Source organism: Diospyros lotus, chromosome 12 (assembly GCF_014633365.1).
Source record: "Diospyros lotus cultivar Yz01 chromosome 12, ASM1463336v1, whole genome shotgun sequence".
NCBI lineage: Eukaryota > Viridiplantae > Streptophyta > Magnoliopsida > Ericales > Ebenaceae > Diospyros > Diospyros lotus.
Genome location: NC_068349.1, coordinates 36,154,773 through 36,179,269, shown reverse-complemented (window position 1 = coordinate 36,179,269; position 24,497 = coordinate 36,154,773). Strand labels below are relative to the sequence as shown.

The 24,497-nt window shown below is 37.6% G+C and overlaps 2 protein-coding genes across 4 annotated transcripts; both read left to right on the top strand.

Moving 5' to 3' along the window:
* The first annotated feature begins 7,169 nt into the window (after positions 1-7,169).
* Positions 7,170-17,218, top strand: LOC127786850 (peroxisome biogenesis protein 16). 3 transcript variants are annotated; one of them, XM_052314547.1, is made up of 8 exons: positions 7,170-7,525; positions 8,155-8,212; positions 10,122-10,338; positions 10,444-10,754; positions 10,841-11,109; positions 15,949-16,016; positions 16,113-16,174; positions 17,085-17,218. In XM_052314547.1, the coding sequence occupies exons 1-8, from the start codon at positions 7,457-7,459 to the stop codon at positions 17,117-17,119; spliced, it is 1,089 nt and encodes a 362-aa protein (XP_052170507.1). In that variant the 5' UTR covers positions 7,170-7,456; the 3' UTR covers positions 17,120-17,218. The 3 variants fall into 3 exon arrangements, with proteins under 3 accessions (XP_052170507.1, XP_052170506.1, XP_052170509.1); XM_052314546.1 differs by lacking the exon at positions 17,085-17,218 and adding an exon at positions 16,300-17,064; XM_052314549.1 differs by lacking the exon at positions 17,085-17,218 and adding an exon at positions 16,300-17,064 and having other exon boundaries at positions 8,155-8,228.
* Positions 17,219-22,308: 5,090 nt separating this feature from the next.
* LOC127813997 (transcription factor TCP9-like) lies at positions 22,309-23,830 on the top strand. Its single transcript, XM_052355200.1, has one exon. It carries the CDS (start codon positions 22,344-22,346, stop codon positions 23,283-23,285), a length of 942 nt encoding a protein of 313 aa, XP_052211160.1. The 5' UTR covers positions 22,309-22,343; the 3' UTR covers positions 23,286-23,830.
* The last annotated feature ends 667 nt before the right edge of the window (positions 23,831-24,497 follow it).

Sequence of the window (24,497 nt, the reverse complement as noted above, 5' to 3'; positions counted from 1 at the left end):
CCAAGTTGTAGAGAGGTATGGCCAAAGTAGAGAAGTACATATGAAGCTTGGTGCCCAAGCTATAGGATGCCTATAAATAAGGAGAGATTGAGAGCAAAGGGATAAATGAAGAAGGGAATGAGAGCTTGGGAAGAGAGTTGTAGAGAGACAGTGGTCGCAAGCTTCCAACGAGCAACAGGTGGAGCATGCACGACAACAACACCCACAACGATTCTGAAGTAGCAAGGGAGAGCTTAGTGGAGGGCCGGGAAGTGGCCGACGGAAGGAAGCGCGACCGTGGAGGCCATGGCCGCAACTGGTTGTTCCAAAACAGCAACCAGCTGCAGCCGATGGCGGCCGTGAGCAGCTGTCAGCGATGGTATGGCGGTTGTAGCAGTGGATGGCAAGGTCGGCGAGGGCAGCGATTTGAGCGCGGGCGGCGGCAGGAGTGAAGATGGTTTGCGCGTAAGTGGGAGGAAGAAGAAGGAGAAATAAAAGAAAAAAAAAAGAAAATAAAAGAAAATAAAAGGAAATATAAGAAAATTGGGGAAATTTGAGAAAATTCTCGAAAAAATCTTGAATCATTCTGGGATTTTTTTGGGACCAGAGAAGCATGCCAAGTCAAGTAAATTATTCGGGCACGCGTTTCGAGGATATGACACGCGTTGCGAGGATATAGCATGCATACCGAGAAAGCATGAGAGGCTAAATTAAGGTGAGTAAAATTTCTTAGAAAATTTCAGAAATTTAGAAATATTATTTTATAAATTTTCATAGTAAAATATTTGAGAAATATTTAGTTTGGATTTATTGAGAAAAATAGGAAGAAATAGAGAGAAAAATAAAGAAAATACAAGAAATTATGAAAAAATAGGTTTTAATGCTTATTTAATCAAATATAGTGATTAAGATACTTTGAGGCTTAAAGTTGAAGTGACTTGTGCAAATTTTGGGGTTGGCATGCAAATCAAGGCGATGCACATATTTCAAGATAGGGCACGAATATCGAGGTAACCCAATAAGCTTGAGAAGGTAAGTGGTACTTCCCAACTGGATTTAGTTTTATGAAAAATGCTTGGTTTGTAAATGGTTCAACCTAAAAACCCGATTTTAAGGCAATAATTTTATCATGTTGTCATGCCTTGATATGAATATACCATGTAGATTACATTTACATGTATTGATGATGAAATGTGCATATGTTCATGATGATATTATTGATCATGCATTGCATAAGGGTTTGGGATTATAGACTGGCACCGCTACTCTGCCAAGGGTGCACCCATATATCTCAGCCTGGTAAGGAGGCTGTAAAAATAGGGAGCAGCTATTGGGTGCGATTGACTCAAACCGAAATAATATGGAAATGACATTTTACATTTTGCATTCATGCATGAAATATGTTTATTATTCCCTTACTTAAATGATTCACTATCTAACTTGGGTTTTGCTCTTGGAATATTCAAAAGGTTCCAGATGGAGATTGTAGAAGAAACAAGAATGAATGAAACATGAAATGGCACTTAGCAAAGTGCATAATGAATGAAATGTATGTAATGTAGCCTATGTATTTAAATTCTGCTACTTAGAAATCTAAACATTTTGAGGACGTATGATGTATAATCTTATTTAGGGTTAATGTTAGTTGAGAACTTGTGTTTTGTATTAAGTTATGTTGAGGAACGATGATGTAAGAATTGAATTTTGATTAATGTTAAGATGTTAGGTTCGATCATTACTTCCACATTTGATGTGTATAATAATTCTCTTTCAAGAAAAATGTTTGAAAATTTTGGGATAGATATGAGGAATGATATGGTTTAGCATTAGGTTTTGAAGAAAAAAGTTTATTATCCTAGAATTGTCATAAGTTATAACACGTTCGAGAAAGTGGGGTGTTACAAGATACACCTTCACCATTATTTTTTTTTAATTTAGAATTTGGATCAAATGGAGTAACTACTGGCTTACTCTCATAATGACGAAATTTTCTCAACACTTTCTCTACATAATGTGACTGAAAAAGTACATGTCCGTCTACATTTCTTGTTATGTTAATTCCAAGAATAACATTAATAAGACCAATGTCTTTTATGTCAAAGTTAGAATTCAACATATTCTTTGCGGATTCTATGACACTTCTATTAGTGCCCAACATCAACATATCATCCACATACAAGCATACAATGGCATATTCGTGATTTATGGTTTTAATGTTTACATACTTATTACATTCATTTATCTTAAATCTATTCCATAACATAGTGTGATCAAATTTCTCATGCCATTGTCTTGGTACTTGTTTCAACCCATAAAGAGACTTTTATTAGTTTACAAACTTTCTTTTCATGTCCATTTACAATAAACCCTTTAATTTGTTCCATATAAACTTATTCTTTTAAATCTCCATTCAGGAATACAGTATTTACATCCATTTAGTGAACTTCCAAATTATATAACACAGCAATCGCAATCAACATCCTTATAGATGTGATCATTGTCACCAGAGAATAGGTATCAAAAAAGTCTTACACTTCTTTCTAACGATAGCCTTTAGCTACTAAACGGATTTTGTATTTATCAATAGTGTCATCAACTTTTAATTTCCTTTTAAAGATCCATCTGCAACCAATTAGTTTACTTTCAGGAAGTAAGTTGACCAATACCGATGTCTGGTTTTGCATAATGGATTCCATTTCACTATTGATAGCTTCCTTCCAATACGAAGCATTAGAAAACGCCATAACCTCATTAAAAGTTTTGAGTCTCATCTTCTAATATGTAAGTTAGGAAGTCTGGTCCAAAGGAATTAGTTTTCTTATATCTTTTGTTTCTTCTAGATTCAACCTCAGTTCCCTGACCAACTTGACATTCAGAAAAACTCGTTTCATACTTCCTCTTGGAACCACCGTCATTGTGTCTCTCTTCATCGAAAGGGAATATGTTCTCAAAGAACTCAATTTCAATAGATTTCATTATGGTGTTACTCTTAATATCAAGAATATATGATTTTACCACTAGGAACCTATAGGCAGCATTATGCAAAGCATAGCCAATAAAGACATAATCTATAGTTTTAGGTCAAAATTTAATCCTTTTTGATAAAGGAACTTGTATATTTGCCAGACACCCCCATACTTTTCAGATTTTATAGAAGAGTTGCTTCCCATTCCATACTTTATAAAGCGATTTATCAGTATTTTTATGTGAAATTCTATTCAATATTAAATTTGCTATAAGCAATGCTCCCCCATATAAGTTATGGGATAAACTAGAGCTATTAAGCATGCAATTAACTATGTCCTTCAAAGTTCAATTTTTCATTTCAGTTACACCATTTTGTTGCAGCGTATGAGGCGTTGTAGTTTGACAGATTATACCATGAACTTCACATAACTCAAACACAGACGATGATTCATATTCATTATCTCTATATGATCTTAACACAATTACGTTCTTCCCAAGTTGATTTTTAACTTTTGTCTTATATGTTTTGAAAACATCTGAGGTTTCATATTTATTGTGTAGTAAATATACATAGCAGTATTTACTACAGTCATTAATAAATGTGACAAAGTATTTTTTCCCACTTCTAATAGGAGTACTCTTCATGTCATAAACATTACTGTACATTAGATCAAGTAGTTCACTATTTCTTTCCATAGACAAAAACGACTTCCTCGAAAACTTTGATTTGACACAAACTTCACATTTGTGTCATTTGTCAATGCTAAAGTTAGGCAACAGCCCTAAGTTTACCATTATTTGAAGAGAACGATAATTGACATGCTCAAACCTAGAGTGTCATACATCACACAACTCAATAGTATAAGCCAAAACCTTGTTCTTATTATCATTATTTTTGGGAACTTAGGCTAGTACAATGAGTTTGAACATGTTATCATGCAAATAGCCCATTCCCACATACATACCCCCCTTAATCAGAGTAAATTTATCTGACTCAAACACAAGTCTGAACCCATTTTTGTTCAATAAGGTTCCAAAAACTAAATTCTTTTGAATTTCTAGCACATGACACACATCATTGAGGGTAAGTGTTTTTCCTAAGGTCCACTTCAACAAAAATGTCTTTTTCTTCCACAGTAGAAGCTGACGCATTTTCCATATACAACTTCTCTGTGCCGTTCGATTTCTCATAAGGACTTATCCCACAGATGTGCCTTATGGTTCCAATGTCTATCCACAAGCCTTTGTTGCTAGACACCATGCAGATATCAGTGACAACAACAACAAGGTTGTCATCTTCCTCCGTCATATTGGCCTGACTAGGCATGAACTTGCACTGGTAGTTACTAGAACTTTGTCCTTTCTTATGACGGCAGTCAATAGCTCTATGACTCATATTTCCACACACCCAACATCTTCCCTGGATGCACTTGTTGATGGCTTTATACTTAGGACCCAGGTTCTTCTTCTTAGCTTATTGCTTTTGGGGTTGAGTTCTTGGAACCTCATACATATTAGCCCTAACTTCATACTCGAGAGAGGCTTTATCTCCCTTCCTATTGTCCTCTTCAATGCGGAGTCTAATAGTTAGATTCTCCATGGATAACTCTTTTCGTTTGTACCTGAGATAGTTTTTGAAGTCTTTCCACGAGGATTGCAACTTCTCAATCACAATGGCAACTTGTAATGGTTCATTAATGACCATCCCCTTACTTAACAAATCACTGATGATGATTTGCAGTTCTTCCAACTAGTTAACCACCAACTTGGTATCAACCATCTTGTAGTTAAGGAATTTTCCCACCAAGAACTTCTTGGTGCTAGCATATTTCAATTTGTACTTCTTGTTCAATGCCTCCTAGAGCTACTTGGACGTTTGATAGGCCGTGCAGTAGATATTGTACAGTGAGTCCGCCAACCTACTCAGTATGTAGTTCCGACAAAGGAAATTTGAATGCTACCACGCCTTATTGACAGCTTGAGTCTCTATTGTGACATCTTTTTCAGAAATGACTAGACACTCCTCCTTGAGAATATGGGCTAAGTTCAGGGTCGTGAGGTAGAATATCATTTTTTTGTTGCCACCTCTTAAAGTTCTCGTCATTAAATTGATGTGGTTTCTCGACATGAGGTGTTGCCTTTGTGACAATCGGCCTAACAACGACGACCGTGATAGCAGCCAGAGCACTGGCAATAGCAAAGGTCGTTGTGATAGCAACAATAACATTAGCAAGGGTGGAAATCATTTTTTTCTATCTTCAGAATGTTGAAACAATAACAATAATTTGTATATGTATTGCACTGATTATAACAAACCCCCAGAATGATAAATAACAACAATATACTCCTCACAATAACAACATGAATATCAGGTAAGAAATACAATACTACAAACCCAAATTTCGGTGAGGCATGCGGCAACCGAAGAATAACAATATGACAAGTACACCACTGGAAAAAAAAACCCGGCAAGAAACATAAAGAAAATGATGATTAAGGCACGTCGAAAAACATTGTCTTGAAGATGGAAACTCCTTACTCCGATCACACATAAGCCCAACCCCAAGTGTAAGGGAGGGATATAAATACCCACTCCCTTCCCTTTGCATAGTCGATGTGGGACACAAAAAGCGCGCACACACACACTTACACTTACACACAACAATTTTGCCTAACCAACTATTTACATATTCCTAATTACTTCACAAATGTTAAAATTTGTAAGGTGACCAAAATCTTCTCACATTTTTTTTCGTTGTTTCTATTGCTTTTATGTCTAGTGAATTATTTGAAATATGATGATTGGTCAATCTCTCTCCATGTGATTTGGTGACGACTAAATAATCATCATTGAACCAAATAGTGATAAAGAGAAACCGATATAACATTAGATTTTGGCTAGGTCATTGATCAAAGAAAATGGTGAGAATGAGAGGAAGAGAAAATACAAAAGTATTTTTATTATATTAAAAAGTTTAATAATTACAAAATATCAATAAAAGTAAAATGTAATTAGAGTTATAAAGTAATAAAACGTCTTTATCAGGCGTGAACATTCGATTGGTTCGATTACCAAACAAATGTTGAAACCGAAATAATCAAACATATATTATGTCGACGTTCAATTTTAGCCGACTGTGATTCGTTAGGCCCGCAGTGAATGAGTAAGTGCCAGATACAAGGAGGAAGGACAAAATAGAAAAGATACAGAGAATTTTCACGTGGTTGGGTCGGAACAATGCCTACTCCACAACTGTACCATGATTATTCTTTCAGAGTGACAGTATTTGATTATTCCTGTTGTCTCCCCCTTTGATGATATTTTCGCCCCTATTTATAATGAGGGGTCTTTACAATTTGCATAAGATATAAAAATATAAATATGATATAATGAGAGACAAACAGTCCTTATCATTTGCATAATTTCGGGAGTATGATCCTCGTTACGAGGGATATGACTCGCCTCATATAAAGTGAGTGGATCCCATGCCTCCGGCTGTCCAACAGCTTTGTTGTTTATGCAAGTTGAAGGATTTTTGACCAGCGAGTTGAATGGTTAGGCCAACGAACTAGGAGTATCGTTGGAAGCTCGTTGGATATATCGTTGGGAGCTCGCTTGGTTTCGTGATATAAGTTTATGCTTCAGCAATATGTGAACTTGCTCTAGCTTGCTCGCTCGGTTCTTTTGGGTTTTAGGCGATTGAGCCGGCCTATTGGATTGAATTTGGCCCATAGGAAGTGGTGCGAAAAATACATATAACATTTCAAAAAACTAAATTGAACAAATATGAAAACTGAAAAAGCAAACAAATATGAACAAAACCAAACCGATTGATAATTGAAAAAAATCGAAAAAACAAAAAAAATCAACAAAATCGAACAAAAATAATCGAAAATGTTGGTTAAAAACAACGTTGTTTGACAATTTTAGTTGGTTTGATTATTTTGATTTTTTTTAATACAAAAATTGAATCGAATCGAATCGAATCAAAATAATTGCAATTGCCAAACTTAAAAATTAAATTAAATCGACTCTTAATTTGAACTGGGTAAAATTGACAATTATAGTCGATTCAATTCAATTATTTCTATTAAATTGAAAATTTGCTCACTCCCTAGTCTTTATGATTTTTTAAATGATAATAATTTTTTTTTATCAAATATCATATATGTTGATATAATATTTTATTTTTATTTTTAACGAAAAAGAAGTCCGCGTGGTTTCCATCCCAGTATACAGTACACCCACAGACCTGATATCCGCTCCTCGCCGATATTTTGCCCCAGTTTTCATCTTCTCGACGAACCAGAGCTCTGCAACTCTTGATCGGAAGCCGTTTTGTACGTTACCGGAAAGTGCTCAATTCTTGCCCTCTTTGCTCCTCCTTGTCCAATCCAGAAGAAAATTGAGCATGAAACTGAACCAGCGGTGAAACACAGAGTTAGGGTTTCAGACTGGTGCTAGAACTTTCTAACTCTGTTTGTGGTTTTAGATACAGATTTTGAATTCATGGAGGCTTATAAGCGATGGGTGAGGAGGAACAGAGAGTTCGTGCATTCGCTGGAGTCTTTGGCCAATGTAAGCCTAAGCCCCTCCCTGTTTGAATTACTCCTCTCTGTTTGAATTGCCCTTTTTAAGTTTATCTTGTAAGCCATACATGCAACGGAAGATCTCAGTTGGACTTTGATTCTAGTTTATCTGAATTGCAAGTTAGGCTATGCGTGGAACGAAGTTTGTGTAGTTCTTTAAACAACTGTTGGCTTGTGTCGAGTCAATTGACAATTGGTTTTCTTTTCGTTTTCTTACCCCGTGATCTGAAAATACTAGTGTAAATTATGAGGCTAACAATGAAGTGTAGAGATGAAAACAATTTGCATTCAATTCATACTATACTCATCTAATGTTTGCTTACATGTATTGGACTTTGTTCTCCACTGCTGCTTGCATAGAGTGTTTTGTTTAAGAGTCTGAGATGCACTTTGAGATCCACAAATTGGTGAGGTTATGAAAAATGATTATGTATGAACTGTCTGAAATGGTTTCTTTTTTTATTTTATTTTATTTAGTCGTTATACCGTTTCTTTTTAGTTGGCTATACCATGCATGGTGGCTTCAGACTGAAATACCTGAAGAACAGCTGCTAGTTGACATGCATCCTATTTCATCATAAATGTTTCTGATTTTACGTTGTGGAAAATATTCTCCAGGGATTGACATGGCTTCTTCCAGAAAGATTTTCTGATTCAGAAATTGGACCAGAAGCAGGTTCTGTGAAACTTTGGTAACATTGGGCTTCTTCTTGATTACTTTGTTACTGCCTTATAGAGTGTTTTGTTTTTTTTTTTGGCTTTAAAGGAAGTTTTCTTTGTTCACAAGAGGATGGAAGAAAAAGTAGGACTAGTTACTTCAGTCATGTTTATATTGTCTTTTGGGTGGAGTAAGTTATTTTAGTCATGTTTATTGACAATTAACTAAGATATTGTTGCCTCACAGAATCAAGTTAGGATGATTAAAATGGAGAAGTGCTTTCAACATTTTATGCTTGTACAATTCTTTGGAAGCTAACAGAGAAGTTTTATCAAATGACTATAAGTTTATTCATGTTGTATGGCTCAAAATATTGGACAATTGAGTGCTAATATGCATAAAATATGAACGTAACTGAGATGAAAAGACAAATTTGGAAAGATTATCTGTAATAAAGTTGGTGTAACACCTGTTAATGGTTAGATGTTTAAGATGCAAATAAGATGTTTTGAATGTGTGGGAAAAAGACCATTAAATGTACCCTTGAGGAAACTGGTTGGAATGAAAGAAGTTTGTAATAGAAGATATAAAAGAAGACTAAAAAAACTTGTAGGTATGACATACGATATGATGTCCGTCTAGGAGATATGCCCACGAATAGAGATGACTTGAGAGCTAGAATCTATTTAATGACTCTACGTAGTGGGATTAAGGCTCGTGAGAATGATGATGATAATAATGTGTTGATTGACAATTGATCTTTATTTTAGGGGTGGGGGTGAGGTTGTTATTGTTTTAATACAGCCACCTTGTGCAAATCCTTCTTAAGGTATGTATTGGACCCAATCTGGCAGCTCTAGTCTACTAGCTCCCGCCATAGAGTTGGATAGTGGCCTGTTTTGGACGTTTTGGCTTTTGTTCAGTTTGTTCTTTCTAGGGTGAGGGAAAGCATAGTTACCAGGAACATGATACTTTTCAGGTTGTGATATGGGAACAGGAATGAGGTACGTTAGTATGCTAATTTTGTGATAATGTAAGGGGTAGGCTTAATTGGTTCGTTATTTCAGGTCTTGGTATGTTTTATAGTTGAATTCATGTTCATATTAGTTGGGTAGATACCTTCCTATTATAGTAGTTGGTTTGTTTTGTTTTTGTTTAAATTTTTTTCTATGTTTTTGTACAACTTATGAAGTGAATTATACTATGCAAACAACATTATGTTTGGTTTCTTTTTGTTTTGTTTTAAGTTATTTTCTATGTTTTTGTACAACTTATGAAATGAATAATACTATGCAAACAACATTAGGTTTGAATATAATTCAAAGTGCAATAGAATACACAAGAAAGTGAGGTGGGCAACCTTTCTTTTATCTCCTTTTTTTTAAAAATGATTTTGACTTTAAGTTTATTCCCTAAATTTAAATTGTTTTAATTGAATACGTCTGCCCCTGGGGATCCCCATTCTTGGGATATGGATCACGTTTTTCACAATCCAGGGATGAAAAGGAACCACAATCTGGATTGTGTTTTTTTTGGGGACGCGAACTCAGTAACTATGAGGGAAAGCCTAGGTAGTAATGGTAAGGCTGCTTCTCTGTGACTGGAAGATCATAGGCTTGAGTTTTGGAAAACACCTCTTTGAACTTTGCATAGGAAGTGTAATGTTGTACTAAATAATGGTCGTCCTCCAACCCCAAAAAGTGGAAAGCCTTGTGCACTGACAATTCCCTTTTTGTCTTTTATGTGCCATTTTCCATTTTCGTGGGTTTACCTAATAAATGAGCACTCTATCCAACTCTTACATTTCATGGCTCCATTTTATTTCACTTTACTATTCTGGATTTTTCTCTATCCTGTGTTATTTTTTTTTTAATGCAGTGTAGCCTTAAATTGTCTTTTCACTGATTTAACAAAATTTCTTCTACAGTAACTGCAGTTTTGGGCATGATTACTGCTGTCAATGAACATATAATCAGCACAACTCCAACCCAGATGCATAGGACACCTGCAGAGCCATCTTCCTTCCCTTACTCTTTGTGCATAACTTTACTGAAGGACTTAGAAACGTTGGTTGAAGTTGCAGCACAGCATTTCCTTGGTGATGATAAAAAGTGGAATTTTATTGCTGCTACAGAGGCTATCAAGTAAGTGGTATATTTAATCTAGTGGACACCACTCTTTGTCATCATTGGTACCAAGGACAATGCTTATTAATTTGGCTAAGTATTTGGATATTAAATTAATTTCAGGGTGTGTGTTAGGCTAGTTTTGTTCCAGAACAGTGGATACAAGATGCTTTTGCAGGGTGGGGAGATACCAAATGTTGAAAAGGGTTCTGAGACTTTAGATCCTCAACATAAATTTGGAAACCTCTCAAAGCCTGGAAGGCGTGAGGGGCCTGGTAACTTAAAGAATTATCATGATAAGAACCCGTGGAATCTTGAAGGAAGGGCACTCTCTGCTTTGAGCAGGTTCGGGGAAAATGCTAGGATGGCCTCAGACCCAACATGGTTCCACAGGGTTCAGCAGCACCATGCAATCATGGAGCCTCCCTGTAATGGTAATTTGAAGAAACATTTATTGTTTGGATGCTAATCTGTGTTTGTTGGGTATATGTGCTAAATTGTGCTATTTTTTTTGTTGCAGCTTTGGTGGTTGAGAAACCCACCTTGTCAGCTATCTTGTCTGAGAAAGGTTTTTGTGGGGCTTTATTCTTGATAGCTGAGGTGATGTTCATAACTAGACCACTTATTTATGTTTTATTGATACGAAAGTACGGAGCTCGGTCTTGGTTTCCTTGGTGTACTTCCTTGGCTGTGGACCTTACTGGAGTGGGCATTCTTTCTAATTTTACAATGTCATCGTTTGGTAGGAAAGATCATCATGTTCATCTTTCCGACCACGAAAAGGATGAGGTTAGATTTCTTTGAAATTATTGCATTTTAAACATTTCGATGCATCTTTTTAAGCATTTCTTTGAAATTATCTTTGTTTATTTCCCCTTGTTTTTGGTAATTAAAAGTTCACTCTTTTTCTATTGCTTTAATTTTTAGTTAGACTGCATTCCTTTCTCAAAATTTAAAATCTAGTAATTTGACATATTGTGGAATTTTAAAATCCAAGATTCTAAAATGACATGGTTCACGAATTCTGTTGTTCTTTTCAAACTCAGATTTGGATATGAATTTTATACAATTTTAAATTCTAGGTCCATTTATTCAATTCTAAATTAAAAACTTAGTTATCTTCAGTTGTGGAGAAGGGTTTAGAAAATAAAAGAAGTAAAGATCCTGCATCTTATGACTCACTGGAAGCCATTTGTATCAGGCATTTTGCTTGTGAATTTTGTCAGTCTGTTTTGACTTAGATTCATAACCAAATTTCACATAATCAAAATTCTTGCTCAATTATTCAATTATAAAGTCTCAAACACAAACACCAAAGAAAATTTGTTAGTTATGAGCAATGGTGTTGGGAAGGTTGAGGTTGGTTGACAGCCTTTTGTTAATTGTAGCGGGTGATAGCTGGCACAAAGAACCACTAAAGTTGGGAAAAAGAACCACTAAAGTTGGGAAAAGAGACCTAAAGTAGCTCTTAGAGCAAGCATAGTGGAGCATCAGAGCTAGAGCACAAAGGGTTTTGTCCAAGAGGGCTATATGTCATGAACAAAAATCTTGTTGGTGGAGTAACTCCGAGTTGTTGTGGAAGAGTAACACGGAATGGGGGAGGTGACGCCTGTAATAGTGGAGTGGCATGCAAAACTGATGGAGATCATGTGACCTTAATCTAGGAGTATGTGGATTGTGCAGGTGTTATTTTCAAATTTTCTCTCTATGAACCAATCGAGGTAAGGATTCTTTGCAGTGGGGATCCATCCTTGACAAATCTTAACCCCAATATCCATTCCACAATACTTTGAAAGTCTCCTAAGGAAGAGATCCCAGGCTCCACCTCAGCCTACGTTGTTAGACTCTATTATAACTATCAGAGTTATTGGAGTCTATGTAGAGTAGAGGCCAAGTTCTTTTTTTTTTTTTGGGGGGGGGGGGGGGGGGGGGGGGGGTTGGTGTTAAGAATAGCAGATAGGAGAAAGGGCTTGAAAAGGAGCAGCCTATAGAGCTTATGTGGAGTTCATTTTCAAAAGATGGTGATTCACATTGTACTTGGTGAAGAAATTCTTAAGGCCCAATTAAGGGGTGCTATGAGCATCCTTATAGAAAGGGGCAGTACTCTGGCAGAGGAGTCATACAAACTAATTGATGGTGCCATGAGTGCAATATGACACAACATGCTATTAGGATTGGCCAATTCAAGGAGACAAGCTTGTTATTTGTGATAAGGTTTGCCTAGAGTAAGTCTAAGATTCAAATGAAGCAGTCAAGTATCTCAAGCAACTAAGTAGATAGGCGGTGGCTCAACTGTAAATTTATATAGTTGGGGGGGGGGGGGGGGTGAAACCAAAAATATCTAAATCCCGATTAGTTAAATTGGGGTGTCTGCCTCTCATTCTATAAATAAGGGGCAGGGGTAGATCGCTTGATATGAAACAATTTTGAGCGAGTGCATTCTGTATTTTTCTGAGAGGAAAGGCTAAAGAAAGATAATTCATTGTAATCTTGGAGAGAAATCAAGAGTGTACTCGGGTAGAAAGGAAGCTGCTGTACTGATCGTTTCTAATAAAGATAGAACTGCTCTCGGAGGGTGTTTCAAGGCTGGATGTAGGGTCATTCTCATTGAATGATTCGAACCAGGATAAAGGGACTGTCTCATCTGTGGTTTGTTTTAATTTTCTGTTTTGTTTTACATTTCTAGTTGATACTTTAATATGTTCTTTCAATTTCATCCGTGAGCGTGTGCTGTTGTGAGTGGTCTAATTCCGCCTAAGAAATCTAATACAGTAAACCCTAGATAACATTATTGGCAATAATCATGAAGATATGCTTACTCATTGAGCGAGAGACCATGGAGATACATTCAATCCCCTAAGATGAACTTGTGGATGCACGTTGATGTGCCTTGCTTGGTGTCACACTGATGGCTGCTGATAGCTTGTAGTGATGCACATACCCACAGTTTAGCCCCCTTGCACTTGTGTTTTTATTTCTAGTAGGAGTAAATGAGCATAGGAGCTAAGACTGAAAAGGATTCAGGTGCAGGCTTGCAATTGCTTGGATATGTGATGGTATTGAGGTGGCATTGTTATAAATGAGTTATTGTTAATGCAGTAAAGTTTTCTGTTAATGATGGCTGCTTGATCCACGAGCTATATTAATTGCTTTTGTGCTTGTCTAAGATAATACAATCTTTTTTTTCCCCTTCATTTCTTTAATTTTTTTTATTTTTATTTTTTTTGGGGGGGGGTTGTGCAAAGTTGAACAGATAAATCAATGAGCTGCATGTTGTTTTATTTTACTATCTTGTTTTCCTTGTACATGCAAGTTACTCAGCCGAGCTAGTTTCTCTTTATTTGCTTCATGTATAATTGAGTAATGTGTTCTACTGTATTGCTCATTTTTGCATCACACATAACACAAGTGTTGGATAAAAGATTGCTAGCAAATCTCTCTCTCCCTTTCTCTCTGGTGTGCGTGTGAGCTGAATGGACAAGTGGAGCTGCATAAATAGAATTTTGGACCAAATTGTGAAATGGAGTTGCAAAGTGGAGACAGATAACTAGGTCATAGAGGGGAACCGACTTAAATGGTACCCAGCTTGGTAGTTTATCTTTTTATTTTTGTGTAACTAGAGCAGTGGCGAGCAATTATATGAGTAACCGTTAGTCTCATGATGGAAGGGGTGGTGCTGATGCTTTTGCTCTGCCATTTTTCTAGATGGCATGGAGGGTCTCCAACATAGTTTGGTAAGTCTGATACATGTTGAGAATGGTAATATTGAGATCAAATTGGTCATTGCCACTTTGGGTGTTGTCATTAGCTTGGTCTTGTTACCTTGCAATTAGAGGTGGGTCATTTTGACAAGTTTAATTTGTTGGAAGCTTTTGGGGCTTCTTGAGAGTAGGTAAGCCACTTCTATTTGGTTCCATTGCTTATTGAGCACTGCTCTTCACTGGGTGTGTATAATATGACGAATGTGTCAGGTCATTTCAGGGTAATTGATGGGCTTTTGGGAATTATGGTGGGCAATAATTGATGTAGGAATTGCCAATGCCAGGCAGGGAGTCACTTAAGGCCATTTGGAGAGCAATAGTGGAGAATCATAGCTGGAGCAACAAAGGGTATTGTTTGTATACTGTCATCCCTTCATCAATGGAAGCATGAACTTCATATTTGTCTTGGAGAGAGAGCCAACACCAAAAGATGTGGGTATGGGTCATGGCTTGAAATTCTATTGGAGTGACCCTAGTCAATTGTGGAAGAGTGACACTAGTAATGGAGTAAGTGGTGCCTGCGAAAGGGGAATGGTACCTGCAAACTGATGGAGATCATGGAGCCATGAGCTAAGGGTACAAGGGCTGTGCATGCATATGTTCAGATTTCCTTTTTCTGTGAACCAATGAAGGTAAGGAACCTTTTGAGCCAGGATCCATTCTTGCTGGAACATTAAATCTAGTATCCAATTCACAAAACCCTAGCGGTCCCTTGCAAAGAGGATCCTGAATCCTGCCTTAGTGAGGTTTGTTGGAACCATTAGAGCTATTAGTCTCATTGGAGTCACTACCAAGTATGAGCCAATGGGGGACAGTTCTAGGAGCAACAAGCAGAGTGGCTTGTGGAGCAGGAATGTGGAGTATTCAATATAGTTGTGTAGGGAAATCATATTTAGAGATATTTGCTCCGGGCCTCTGGCAGAAAATTCCTGCAATCCAACTAAGGTGGTTGTGAAAAAGGGGGCAGTACTCTGGCAGAGAAGGCTAGTAGCCCAGCTTGAAGGGTGTCACCAGTGCCGAAAATGGTCCAACTAGTAGGCATGACATACTATTCCTATTGCGCAATTTATGGTGACAAGTTCATAAACGGAGATATACTGATCTAGGAATGAGAGCCCATGGAGATATACTCACATGCCCTGCATAGGGCCGCATTAATGGTGGTGGATCACTTGGAGTGATACAAGTACCCACAGTGGTCTTCAAATTATTGAAAATAGGTTGAGAAAAAAGGGTAACAAATCTCATCTATGACTTAAATTGATTTGTGATAATCTGTGTCTCAATGTAAAAGGAAATAACTAGGTGCTGACTCCTGGCATCCAAATAAATAATTGAAATAAATAGATATTTTAATAAACCAAAGGACAAGAAGAAGAGAAGACATCTGACCATTTTGATCAATTATTTCAACTATTCCTTTCAGAAATAACCGATTGAAATTGGACTTTATGGCAAGTGACTACCCATGCTACCACTAGGCACCATACTCAAATGTGAGACCTCTAATCTTGGCAAGGGGAGGGGGGAGCATTGTTAGTGGACCTACCACCTTTGCTGGGGGAAGTTTTCCCTTCAATTCCTTGGAACTAATGAAACTTCTAGTGAAATTTAGTATTTCATCCTGAAGGGGTCATCATGTTGCTGATTGGTTGAATGTAGCTATTCCCATTAAGTCAAAATGGGTCCAAGTAGTGTTCTTGGCAATACAAAGAGGAAGGGGAAAATTTATCCTGTGAATATCTGGCTCATCAGTCTTCAACATGAGTTTGGCTATCTGCTGAGGAAGAAACGTTTTTGTATATAGTTGATAGCTTGATTAAACGACTTGATGTTAAATTGTATTCGTCGTGTCTTTGCAATACAGTTGAGAAGGCGCAAGCTGCTGTGGGCACTTTACCTCATGAGAGATCCGTTCTTTAACAAGTACACACGGTAATGATGCATTTGTCTCAGAATTCATTGATCAGTTTCTTTTCTGTTCCCTCTCAGGGGGGAAAACCAGTTATTGATGTGCTTTAAATATATCAGGAAAAGACTTGAAAACACAGAGAGATTATTAGAGCCTGTTCCAATTATTGGGACTCTTACAGGTTCGTTTCTTTTCCTTCCTTTTAAGCATATACAACCTTATCTTGTTTGGTTCGTGTATGTAGGCATGATTTATGCTCTTATTTGTTTATTTATTTTTTTCTTCAATGTATTTGCCAATGTGCAGCAAAGATTATGGAGCTCATCCTTGGAGCTCAAACACGGTACACTTACATGTCAGGTTCATGACATTGAAGATATGTGTGGTACATTTTAATCAGCCGTCTCCTCATGATCATGAAGTCCTCTATCATTAGCCTTATTAGTCTGCCATCTGGCAATTGCTGTATAAATTTTGATTCACAGCTATTTCAGTGCATGCTAGATCAGTTTTCTTCCTCTTTAGATCTCAACAGCCAAATTGTTGTTGCACATGCATAAAAATGCATGGCCATTATGATTTAGTTTCTCTCTCTACATATCTAGATGTGTGCATGTGCAGGGATGCACACGCTCAAAATGATTGGTCATTGACATCCAAAAGCTGAGTGCATGCAATTATATTTCCTGTCTCGTCTTGTCAAAGCCCTCTTACTGCTGCTATGCAAGTGAAATTGCCGTTATTTATCTAAACCCGTGCATGTTATAGCTTGTTCTTCACAAATTCAAAGTTTAGAAATCAAGACGTGATTGGTTTGCATAGCCTAAGATTTTTTTTTTTCCCCCTAATTCCTTGCAAGTCAATTGCTGCTACAAAACCGTTTTCTTTTCTTCTGTCTCTGCATATTGTAGCACTAATTACGTCCTTTTGATTTCAAGATAAGATAAGCCTACATCAATTGAAATTTGTAGTGTTTGTTCCTACATTACAAGTGCATTATCTGGAATTCATTCTAGTTAGTTACTTTGGTGATAAAGAAATTTTTATCTAATAAATCCGAACTTGGCTCTACTGGTTTCTATTTGGAACAGAACGTTGGAATTTGGTACATGTTGGATCCTATTGAGAGTATCTCTCCAAGTTTGTATCATGTTTCTTGAAGCCCCGATAAGGTTGATGGTAAATGGGTGTATCTGAACCTGTTGGTTTAGGCACATTCTTCTAGTCTTTCCCCTTGATTGGCTAGGAGTGTAGTGAGACGGCATCAACTATCGCTTTAGAAGATGTAGCTTTCAGTAGTTTTGTTGATTTAGCAATGTGGTTTGGGTGAACAAACCTTGTATCTCTTCTGTTTCTTGTAGTAGAGGATCGCTGAGACTGGGTAAGCCACCGCTTTAGAGTCCTCTGTTGGTTATGCACTCCATTAGAGTTTTCGATAACATGTAATGTTACCATTATCTTGTCCTCTCTACCATTTTTTTAGGGGTGAAGATGTCAGATCCTTAGATCTGAGCTACGGTTTTTTAGGTAAAAACCAAGAACAGAGAGACTTGGAGGGAGAATTAGAACAAAAAGAGAAAGAGATAAGAGGAAGAGAGATGATTGGAAATCTGCCATCATTCAACTATGCATTCTCTAACTATTCTAGCTTACTTACAGGCTTTTCTATCCTTTCAGTTACAATACAATTGAAAGGTAAAACTACTACAATACAACAAAGTGTACAACCAACTACAATACATGTAATATACTATGATTACTATATCCTTGGGGTTTGTGATAGAAGAGTATTTATTTTCTGGTGATTGTCCGCTAAGGGTTCATAGTGAACGACCAATCCAATGCAGAATAGAGACAGAAAGCAATGTGGGAAGCTTATGGCATGTTCTTTTTGCTGTTTTCAGTCTGTTTTTAGTTTTTCAAAATGGTAAAAACGTGTTTATTTTTATATTTTTAAAAAATAAAAAAAAATTATAAAGAAAATTTAAAACAATAAAAAATTATTTGAGTGTTTTTAGTCAAAACAAGTCAAAAAATTGAAAATGCGGAAAACAACATTGGCAATAACCTTTCCAATGCAGCGTCCTATTCTTGCACACTCCATGGTGGCAAACTCTCTCTCAAGAACATCTCTGTAAATAACTGATTTTGTAAAATCTAACCATTTGATCTTGGATTCGATCATATTTTCATCATGAAAGTGGCCTCCAGTCTACAAGAAGGTAAGTATTTTAGATTTATCAACGAATATTTTTAGCACAAATTCATGATATATGCGTATGTACGTGTGATTGAAGTCTGGCCGAAGGTTTAAGCTAAGATTTATGAAGATTCGATCGTTAGATTTTGCTAGTTTTTGAGTATGTTGGTCGATGAGGATAAAAGTGTTGGGTGGTTGTCTTTAATCGCTGAAAATCACCGACCACGATGGTCTGTGGTGATTGTCAATGCGTTTTTCAATTCTAGTTGAAAATTAAAAATCAAATCTATAGAAATTTAACTATTGGATCTTATTGGTTTTTGAGTATGTTAACTCCCTTGTTTTGGCATTTCTAATGGTAAGTTCTAATCGTAAGAATCTCCGGCCAGAAGTGATTGTCGATGATTGCTAGTGGCGTCAATTGTAACTGGTTTCTAGGTATCTATATATATATTGCAACGATAAGAAGTTATATATGTAATTTATCAACTGAATAATTAAATTTATTGAATAAAATATTATTTAAAAATTATACTTAAAATATTAAACAAAACGTATTTTTAATTTTTTAAAAACAAATTATTAAAATAAAAAATTAAAAATAAATTTAAAATTCAAAATTAAATATTAAAATGCAAAAAGAACGGCCCTTAATTTCGATAAGATGTAATTTGGTTGTGCTTGTAAGCTGCTCGATCATGATTAATCACATGCATTCTTAACATCTTGCTGCCCGAGCATGATTAATCACGTGCATTCTAGTTGTGATTCATTTTGTTGACATTCTTTATTTGGAATCTTGCTTCACTTAGGCTGATGTTATCATTCTTCACCTAACTGGATGGCTGACTCACCTCGTGACATCATGGCTTTGGCTTGAGAAATGTAGTCATTTCTTCTTCTTACGAAGGTTACAAAGGATATTGATTATGAATAATCTAAGTGGTGGAAGCTCATTTATGCTTCCACTATAACTCTTAATAGAAATGGTTGAAGAACTATAATTTATTTAGTATATTGTTTATGGTTAGATTAAAATTCATAATTGTGTATTTTCTGAAAAGGTAGTGATTTAACACATTAAAAATCAGGGTTCTTCTACAGGGTCAGATAAGTTGGTAGAAAGGGTTACTGAATGAGGGTTAAAAGAGTAAAATGTCCTTGCTCATTTTACAAATTTGCAAAGTGGAGCATTGCCCTGCTCTCTCATCTCTTTTTTTCCATAATCGCGATGTGACTACCGACCGCTCTTTGCCTCGTTGCTATCGCCTCGCTGATCATTGGAGGATGCAATGACGGTTGGTGAGACGATGGTAGAGAGGTGATGAGGTAAAGGGTTGTCAGCAGTTGGCGATCGCATCGCAACCATGGAAAGAGAGAGAAGAGAAAGTAGGGCAATGGCCTACTTTGCAAAATGGGTAAGAGCATTTTGGTCTTTTAGTCCCCATTTGGTAAGTCTCTTAGTAAACCCTTCTAACTATCAAGAATTTTTCCTAAACTATGATAATAAGTAGAAATGTTTAAAAAGACAAAATTGCCTATGATGCATGGAAATGCCTTGAGAGTTCTGTTCTAGTGTTTTTCAAACGTTTCTTGTACTGAAATGTTGAGAAATATATATATATATATATTTATATATATATATATAAATATAAATATCATAAATATGTTTTCAATTTGAAAACATGTTTCTTTTCACCAAGAGGTTAGAGATGAATTTTTTTTTGTATCTAATCAAGTTATATTTGATTTTTTTTAAATTTATATTTATTTTTAATTAGTAAGTCATTATTAATCAATGATAGAATTTATATTTATTTTTAGATTGATTAATTATTTTTTATATTAAAAATTATATTTATATATTTTTTATATTTTTTATTTATGTGTTTTTTTGTTTTTTTGTTTTTTAAAATATTATTTTTTTATTTCGTATGTATTTTTTCTTTTCGTTTTGGTGAAACATAGGAAAATACATTTACTCCAAAAAGAGAAGTATTGATGGCCAAGGAAGAGGAATAAGGGTATTTTTGTTATTTCCGATGATATCACGACCTTTTTTTGAAATGTATGAATTGGGAGAGCCGCCAGGCTGCCTCTTAGTGGTCTGTTTGGATGGAAGGATTCGAGGCAGGGAAAGTGAAGAAAAAGGTGAGAAGAAAGGGTAATGAACAAATTAGCCGAGGCCCACAAAAGATGGAGGATTTAACCAGGGAGGGGAAGGCGGGGCCCACTTCTGATCAAACTGGGCCGGACGGCGGTGGCAGTGGTGGTGGTGGTGGTCACGGCCCCGCGCCACCCTACGGTGGTGGAGGTGGACCCCTACGGCCACCAGCACCAGCACCAGGCAGGTGACCATAGCAATCAGTGCTGGGAAATGGGGTGGGGGTGGGGGCCCACCCACGCCATTTTAGGGAGTGGTCCGCCACTCGGTCTCTGCGGTCTCCGGCCCCACCTGGCCCAACTCATTAGGTCAAGTGGCGGGTTAGGTGGGCCTCAAAAAGCTTAAAGATGAATGAATGTGGGCTCGTTGGCAGTACAGTCGATGCCCTCCTTGGGCCTAGCCCAACTGCATTTTGAAGTGTCACTGTCACGTCAAAATATTCAATATAAGTGCGATTTCATATCGTATTATATTAACGTGATTAGGGATGTGAACGGATTCTTAATTTATTTTTTTTAAAGTAAAAAAATAAATTAAGTATGTAAATGAATTAATTAAGGTTTATTTACTAGACGGGATATTACACTATAATAATCATGTTTGGAATCATAGTATACGGTAATTTTATTATTTTTATGCTTTTAAATTTATTAAAAATTACTTGTCATAATTTTTGTGAATTTTAAAACAAGAGTAAGATTTATATTTACTTATTGTAGCGTCGAGATATATCAATAACACGAAAGTTTTCATTTTTCAAAAGATATACAAAATAAAAAATTATTAAAGGGCGCAAAGTGTTTTCTGTTCTGACCTTCCAATACTTAAGTCAAATTTGTTAAGTGAAAATAATGTGTTTAAAATAATATTTTTTGTATACATAGAGGGTGGGAAGTCAATTTCTATTTATAGAAGTTGAAGCCGACATAGAAAAGTTTTTGGTTTGTAAGGTATTAGTTTGGAGGTTAGTTGATACATTTCAATTCGAAGATCGCATTGAAAAAATCTCTGAGATAATAATAAAATTTTCTCTTTTTAACACTCAAATGTGAGTTATTAAGAGGATTTTTAAAGAGAAAGTCTCTCGACTCTTTATGATTTTTATTTTTTGAACTCGTTTAAATTTATTTATTCTTAAATTTAACATTTTTATAAGCAAACCATAATGGAAGACACATCACTTACAATAATGCATTTAATTAGACAAAAATATTACATAAAAATATTTTCTCCTTCGTCAGGTCGCGGCGGCCTTACCAACCCCTTGGCTCCTTCCTTGCATCATCCATTGGGTGCCTAACGCGCACCAAGTTGTGGGCCTTGTGGTTTGTTTTTTATATTTCAATGACTTAGAAGTTTTAATTGTCTTTCATATCTAATTTTCAATTCAACGTAACGAATTTAATTTGTGGTTCATAGGATATAAGATTATAATTAAGGATGAATATTCGAGTCATAGCAATCGCAATATGAGAATTTTATCCTCTTGTGGGGTGGTTCCTTGTGGGCACTATACATTGTACCTCCTACCTTAGTGGTCGTCGTGTATCGTGATTAACTCCTCTCACGTGCATGAGGTAGTGCATGGGGGCGTTTAAGGTGAGGGATTTCACCTTTTACGGCCAAGAAATGAAATATCAAATTTAATGACATAGTATTAATCTAAATTATTGGCTTAATTAATGTATTATTAAACTAAATGGATTCAATCACTTTGTACAAAATCAATGGTCCGGTTGGAGTTTAGGTAAAGCGATAGAAACTACTAGAAGGGATGGGCTTGGGGGGGTCTTTTTTTTATTCCAATCAAATTTGTTATAATTAGACATCGAAAATAAAAAAAACCACCAAAGATATGGATTGGGGGGTAGGGCGGGGGGGGGGGGGGGGGCATGATGAGCATGACCTCCCCCTAGGGACCAAGCCCCACATAGTAGGTGGTGGCCACGTGTCACAAAGTCATTGGAAGAAGGGGGGTTCAAACACATGCTCATAACCGTAGGATATTCATTCCATGAATGTGTTCTATATCTGCCCTCCCTCTCCCAATTTCTCTGTGGGTTTGTTTGTTTTTTTGGGTTTTCGACCATGGCGTCTGGGATCAAGAAGAAGCAAGAGCTCGACGATGACGATGCCCCTGCAATCACGGCGGTCGGAGTGAAGCCGGAGCCCGACGCCGCCATTGCCACGGCGCCGCTGGCCATGGCGATGCCCCTGCCGGCCAAGACGCCCTCCACCAAGGACCGCCACCGCAAGGTAGAGGGCCGCGGCCGGAGAATCCGGATCCCGGCCACCTGCGCCGCCAGGGTCTTCCAGCTCACCCGGGAGCTCGGCCACAAGTCCGACGGCGAGACCATCCGCTGGCTCCTGGAGCGCGCCGAGCCCTCGATCATCGCCGCCACCGGCTCCGGCACCGTCCCCGCCATCGCAACCTCCGTCGACGGCGCCCTTAAAATCCCCACCAGCCCCGCCGCCGCCACGACCGCAAAGCGCAAGCGGGTCGAACCCGTTCCCGACTCCGGCGGCCTCGCGCCCCTCGCCGGACCCGCTCCGACTCCGGCCATTCAAACGGTCCTCCCGATCTGGCCCATGCCGACGAACCTAGCTCCGGCATTCTGGATTGTTCCACAGGCCGCCATTGCCGGACCCTCCAATCAACAACCCCAGATATGGACGGCCGCCCCGTTTGTGAACCTATCGGCGAGACCCATTTCCTCCTTCATAGCCGCCGTTCAGCCAGCCACAAACACCTCGTCGGTCGAGTTCCAAACTCTGGGCCCCATAGCGGGAAAAGCAGAGTCAACCAGTGCGCCGAGTTCAAGCTCGGAGAAACCCACGACGAAGACCCAGATGCTTCGAGACTTCTCCTTGGAGATTCGCGAGAAACGGGAGCTTTTTCCGTTCATGCCCGCCAGTTCAAATGCTTGAAAAGGAACGCTTTTCAGAGTCCGCCATGGAAGTCAAAGGCCGGAGCTTCAGAGCTCGGGGGAAGACGACGGCACCTGGGTGGGGGGCACGTGCGAAGTGGGTCAAATTAGGCGATTGGACGTGGGCCCACTGAGGTGGTGAGTGGGCCGCTCTGTTGGGCTGTCCAGGTAAAGGTGGGCTCTGGGTGGTGGGGCCCGGTTGGCAAATAGGGCTCCCAGAGGCCGACACGTGGCGCTTGGTGAGCTGTTTCTCAGACATGGTGGGCCCTCAACCTTTGTGCCGACACGTGGACTCGGAACGCTTTTCCCGCGTGTTTGGCACGTGATGCTATGGGACAATCAACGAAGCCTTATTATATGTTTAATTAATTTTTCTCTTCTATACTTATATGTATGGCATTTTTGTCTTTTCATATGCTTAGGCTTAATAATGGCCCCCACCCAACAATAATTGTCATTTTCTTATTTTGTCACTTGTGGCTCCTCTTCTTTGTAATTAATCTTTCTTTTTTTTTTTGTTAATAATATTTTTATAATTTAAATTCACATTTTTATGATATTTTTGAATTAATCATAGAGAAAGATTTGTCGCAAGTTGAGACGCCACGTCAAATGATTAAAAAGAACATATAAATATTTATCTAAACACGATCAAAATCATAATTTATGAAAAAATGAAATATGACATCTCGATTACGTAAGTTTCACTAAATTCGTGAGATCTATAAACTCGAACAAATGAAATATGACATCCCGACCTCACTAAATTCATGAGACTAAATTTTCAATAAATTTTGAAATTATTTAATAAATTTGTATGATAGCGTCATTAACCCATCATAAGTTTGGATGACGGGGGAGGCCATAGCAGGTCTGAATGGGAAAAGAGAGGGTTGAATGGAGGGGGCCCAAGTAGAGGGAAATTGCATAGATTGTCATGTGGTGGGGATTGGGTGTGGGCCAGGCCCAAGACAGCCACAGCCTGTATCACAACGTGATTCTTGGTGGTCCACGTGTACGGTGTATCTTCAAGCTTGGCACACCGTGGGGGCTTAAGATGTGGGGACCACTTGGCTTTATTGCCTTGTCGTAAAGATAAAAATAAAATGACTTTAGTATTACATGTAAATATGTTTCAAATTTGGGATAATTTTTTTCTTAAAAAAAAATAAAAATTGAAAGTGGTATTATACTTTATAATACATAATAAAAG